The sequence below is a fragment of the Sabethes cyaneus genome, chromosome 3 (genome assembly GCF_943734655.1).
Source record: "Sabethes cyaneus chromosome 3, idSabCyanKW18_F2, whole genome shotgun sequence".
In the NCBI taxonomy this organism is placed as follows: domain Eukaryota; kingdom Metazoa; phylum Arthropoda; class Insecta; order Diptera; family Culicidae; genus Sabethes; species Sabethes cyaneus.
This window is the reverse complement of record NC_071355.1, coordinates 105331167-105336860: the sequence shown is the minus strand read 5'-3', so window position 1 is coordinate 105336860 and position 5694 is coordinate 105331167. Positions and strand designations below refer to the sequence as shown.

The window sequence follows — 5694 nt, the reverse complement described above, 5'->3', positions numbered from 1 at the left end:
CATGCTCGATCGTTTCCCCTACTGAATTGCACTTTCGACAACGGTCTTCTATATCTTCGTGCAATATGTACCTGCGGTAGTTCTTCGTCGTAATAACCCGATCCTGAATGGCTACCATGAAGCCTTCTGTCTCCGAAAAGAGATCACCTCGCACCAACCACGCATTCGATGCCACTTTGTCTATATGCGCTTGCTCTAATTGATGGGGGTGCGTCCCATGTAGTTCCTTTGCTTTCCACGTTTCGACCTTTTCTGGTACGGTTTTTAGGTCGCAGTTCAGCTGGTAATGCTCCTGCGCCAGATGCAGGGCGCTGAACCCGTGGTCTGCTTCACAGACAGTGCGGTAGACAACATGACGAGTCTGACTATCTATGAAATATCTCCGCAACTGCTCGATCTGGGATACGCATAGCGCTTGGATGTCAGTGACACCTCTTCCTCCTTCCATGCGTGGTAAGGTGATTCTTTCGACTGCCGATCTTGGGTGGTGCGAACGGTGCTTGGTTAGCGATACTCGCAAGGTACGTTCAATCGCTTCCAAATCCGTTTTGGTCCATTTAACCACCCCGAAGCTGTATGTCAACAAAGGCACGGCAAACGTGTTTATCGCCTTTACTTTGTTGCCGGCAGAGAGGAGTGATTTCAAAATACGGTTGACACGATACAGGAACCGTTCCTGCAGTTCTTTCCTGATAGTCGTGTGGTGAATACCTTTCAGTTGCAGGAATCCCAGGTATTTGTACGACTCACCTTCAATCATACTTCGAATTTCCTCCCTTTCGTTGATGCGGAAACTTTCAGCGTCCATTACTTTACCCCGATGGATATTTACGAGACGACATTTGTCGACGCCAAGCTCCATCCGAATATCGTTGCTGAACGTTGTCACCAGCTGCAACAGATGACGCAGCTTCTCCATAGTTTCCGCAAACAGCTTCAGATCGTCCATATAGAAGGTGTGGGTAATTATTGTACTCGTTGTCCCACTTTTCAATTGGTAGCCATAGCTGCTTCGGTTAAGTGCTTTGCTGAGGGGGTTCATCGCAAGGCAAAACCATAGCGGACTGAATGTATCGCCTTGGAAAATCCCCCTTTTTATGCTGAGAGTTCTGGATCGTAACACCTCTATCCCGTCGGTAGTGTGGAGTGAAGTGTTCCACATTCCCATTGCGTGTTTCATTAACCTGATGATGCCACCGTCTATTTTATACAATTCTAGTACCTTAATTAGGTACGAGTGGGGTACTGAATCGTATGCCTTCTTGTAGTCGATGTACGCCATACTGAGGTTTCGCCTATTTCGGCTTGCCTGTCCCACAATGACTGCATCGATGATGACTTGGTCTTTACAGCCTTGTGTGTTTTTACGGCATCCTTTTTGTTCTTCAGTCATCACTCCATTTGCATCGCAATGGTACTGCACCTTTTGGGTGATTACCGACGAGAGCACCTTGTACAGGCTTGAAAGACATGTTATTGGCCTGTACTTGGCGGGATTAGTTGTGTTCCGATCTTTGGGTAGAAGATAGGTTACCCCTTTAGTGATGAATTCTGGCAGCTCCTGGGGGTTTCTTAGTACCGTGTTGAAGCATTCCGCCATCCGCCCATGGATTGCAGAGAACTTTTTATACCAAAAATTGTGCACAAAATCTGGTCCTGGTGCGGCCCAATTCCTGGTATACCGTGTAGCCTCGTGGATATCCTCGGCGGTCACTGCTACGGGGGCCATGCGTTCAATTTCACCACTGCCTTCTTCCTCTTCTACCAACCACATCGCATTATTGTTGTGTTGAGCGGGGTTCTCCCATATATTGGCCCAAAACTGTGTAATTTCGCCAAGTTCTGGGAGTCCCTCGCTGTAATCGGTTTTGTTATTGCTGATGTGGTTATAGAACTCCTTTTCGTTAGTGTTGAACATCCGGTTTTGTTGTTTCCGCTTTGAACATTCAACATAACGTCGCATCCGTTTAGCAAGAGCACTTAACCTTTGTACATGGGTGTCGAGGATCTCAGTGATGTTGAGTTCACTGAGATTTAGGAGCTCTGCGGGCTTTACGATTTCTTTCACCTGACGAACCAGCCTTCTTGATCGGTTTCCCCTCTTGTATTGTGTTAACCGACCTATCTTCACCCTCAACGATGCTATCCTAGATTCTAGTCGTAGCATCCATGCGGGTTTTCGTGTTTGGGGGCGTACATGGGCCTCACCATTACCTGGGGGGAAGGTCTGTACTCCCATAGTTCTCACAACGGCTACAGCTGCGGAATACACTATACATTGCAGTTCCTCAAGGTTCTCAGCGGTTTCAGTATACAGTGGCAAAACATCCTCGTTAAGGATTCTTACTGCATTCGTTAGCCGGAAGGAATATTGCAGCTTTGGTATCCGGTGTCGGGATAAGGGGTCTGTTCCCCGAAATTGTGTAACCGCTGCGTTCATTTCGAAAGCTAGTTCGTCAAGTAATTGTTGTCGTTGTTGGTCCATTGTTAGTTCTGGAGCATGCAATGATGGTTCCTCCACTGACATGTTTATGGATGCAGTCGATTCCCGCCGTGCTGCATCGTGCCCAACAGAACTCCTACTCGACACATCGCTCGATCTGTTCCCTGTACTCCCTAGTTCCCTTTGCACTTCCAGCTTGATGCTGTCTAACTCGGCGGTAGTGAGCATGTTGTTTGTCAATATTGCTCGTCGTCGGGTGTACAGCTTATTCCGGTCAAGCTGGTTGGCGAATCGAGGGAACCGCTCATTGAACATGTCCAGCATTCTAGGCCTGCCGGACATATCCGTCTCCAACCTCGTGCAAACGTAGTAGCAGCGGATCACATACATGTTCATCTCCCTCGTCCACATGATCCGCTGCCGTTGGCGGCCTGCCAAGGTGAGCGACTGACGTCGGTCAGCCGTAGCAACATTAGCAGGTGCAGCATTGCCTTGGTGGTGTCTGTTGCTGCTTCTTCGGTTTCGCGTTCGGTGTACGGGCTGAGCCCGTTGACTGGAAGGTCGCTCTTGCACCACGTCTTCCTCCAGCCGCTGGCCGCTCGCTCTGTCCCCCGTTCCAGGACCAGCTCCAGTAGGGGCTCCCTCCTCGGGCGATCGCATTATTATTCTATTCCGTAAATTGTACTCCATATTGGGTTGACTTTTCTTTCCGGAAGTCTAACCGGCTAGTGAGGTCATGGGCTAAGGCACTTATAGCGGTACCTACTCGCTTTGTCAGGACTGGCGTTCAGGTATTGTGGTTTTTCATGGAAACTAAACAGAGCCCACTGTTGAGCCCCACCACACCCATAGACCATCCCCGCTGCTTGTCCGGGATTGCTTATTTAATTCGCAACTAACCATTATATCTAATGGCCGTTAGTTATCCGCAACCTACAACCCGCTCGGCCGCTTGCAGCTAAGCGCCGTTGAGTCCTCACCTCCTCGAACGGTACCGAGTTATTATTATTATTATTATTATTATTATTATTATTATTATTATTATTATTATTATTATTATTATTATTATTATTATTATTATTATTATTATTATTATTATTATTATTATTATTATTATTATTATTATTATTATTATTATTATTATTATTATTATTATTATTATTATTATTATTATTATTATTATTATTATTATTATTATTATTATTATTATTATTATTATTATTATTATTATTATTATTATTATTATTATTATTATTATTATTATTATTATTATTATTATTATTATTATTATTATTATTATTATTATTATTATTATTATTATTATTATTATTATTATTATTATTATTATTATTATTATTATTATTATTATTATTATTATTATTATTATTATTATTATTATTATTATTATTATTATTATTATTATTATTATTATTATTATTATTATTATTATTATTATTATTATTATTATTATTATTATTATTATTATTATTATTATTATTATTATTATTATTATTATTATTATTATTATTATTATTATTATTATTATTATTATTATTATTATTATTATTATTATTATTATTATTATTATTATTATTATTATTATTATTATTATTATTATTATTATTATTATTATTATTATTATTATTATTATTATTATTATTATTATTATTATTATTATTATTATTATTATTATTATTATTATTATTATTATTATTATTATTATTATTATTATTATTATTATTATTATTATTATTATTATTATTATTATTATTATTATTATTATTATTATTATTATTATTATTATTATTATTATTATTATTATTATTATTATTATTATTATTATTATTATTATTATTATTATTATTATTATTATTATTATTATTATTATTATTATTATTATTATTATTATTATTATTATTATTATTATTATTATTATTATTATTATTATTATTATTATTATTATTATTATTATTATTATTATTATTATTATTATTATTATTATTATTATTATTATTATTATTATTATTATTATTATTATTATTATTATTATTATTATTATTATTATTATTATTATTATTATTATTATTATTATTATTATTATTATTATTATTATTATTATTATTATTATTATTATTATTATTATTATTATTATTATTATTATTATTATTATTATTATTATTATTATTATTATTATTATTATTATTATTATTATTATTATTATTATAGAGTTTTGGCACTTCTCAGCAAAAATGCTGGAAACTTTCACCTACCCTCGGGCTTCTTTATGCCAAGAGGGGTTAGGCTCTGTGGTTCTCATTCACATTTTTTTGTTGTTACGTCTGCTCCAGTTGTGTTTAATTATGGTGATTCATGAACCTCCTCGTTATATTACAGGTTTCAAGAACCACCGCTTTTTGGATATTGTCCAAATTTCTTTGCAGCTCCAGCTCTTCGAGGGAACGTTGTAGGTTACAGGGTACTACTCCGGTGGCTGAGATGACCACCGGAACTATACGTACGCCCTCAAAGTGCCATATCTGCTTTAACTCCTCGGCCAAGTCGTGGTATTTCGATATTTTTTGCCGAGAATGTTGACTGAACATTGCGATCCAGCGGTACAGCGATATCTATGAGGGTAATGTGCTTCCTCCTTATGTCGTAGATCACAACGTCAGGACGATTGGCACGTACCGTCCGTAATGATCTCACGATCCCAGTACAACTTTATGTAGCTATTTTCCAGAACCGGGCTAGGCAGGTACTTATAATAGGGTATGTGACAGTTTACCAAGTTGTGCTTCAAGGCGAGTTGCTGGTGCACAATCTTGGCAACTGCATTGTGACGTCCAAGGTAAGCCGTTTCGGCTAAGGCTGAACAGCCTGCAATCACATGCTCGATCGTTTCCCCTACTGAATTGCACTTTCGACAACGGTCTTCTATATCTTCGTGCAATATGTACCTGCGGTAGTTCTTCGTCGTAATAACTCGATCCTGAATGGCTCCCATGAAGCCTTCCGTCTCTGAAGAAAGTCATAGGAGTTGTGTACAAGACACGACCGCATATATAGGTGACGCAGGACTAAGTAAGTCTCTTTGTAGTGATAGTAGTATGTATTCATGCTTGTAATCATTCGGTTCTTCATGTATACATGCTATATGCAACATATATACATACATGCTACATGCGTTGTATGTAACATTTATCCACAGACTAACAGACGTAACACTTCGAACAAATTTTCTAACAAAA

At 37.6% G+C, this 5694-nt stretch overlaps 1 protein-coding gene across 1 annotated transcript; it reads right to left on the bottom strand.

The window, feature by feature from the left end:
* Positions 1-3915: 3915 nt before the first annotated feature.
* On the bottom strand, positions 3916-4653 carry LOC128742041 (uncharacterized protein DDB_G0287625-like; the record flags this gene model as incomplete). Its single annotated transcript, XM_053838222.1, has 1 exon — positions 3916-4653. A coding segment is annotated over one exon (738 nt), but the record flags the coding sequence as incomplete, so codon positions are not given.
* Between the last annotated feature and the right edge of the window lie 1041 nt (positions 4654-5694).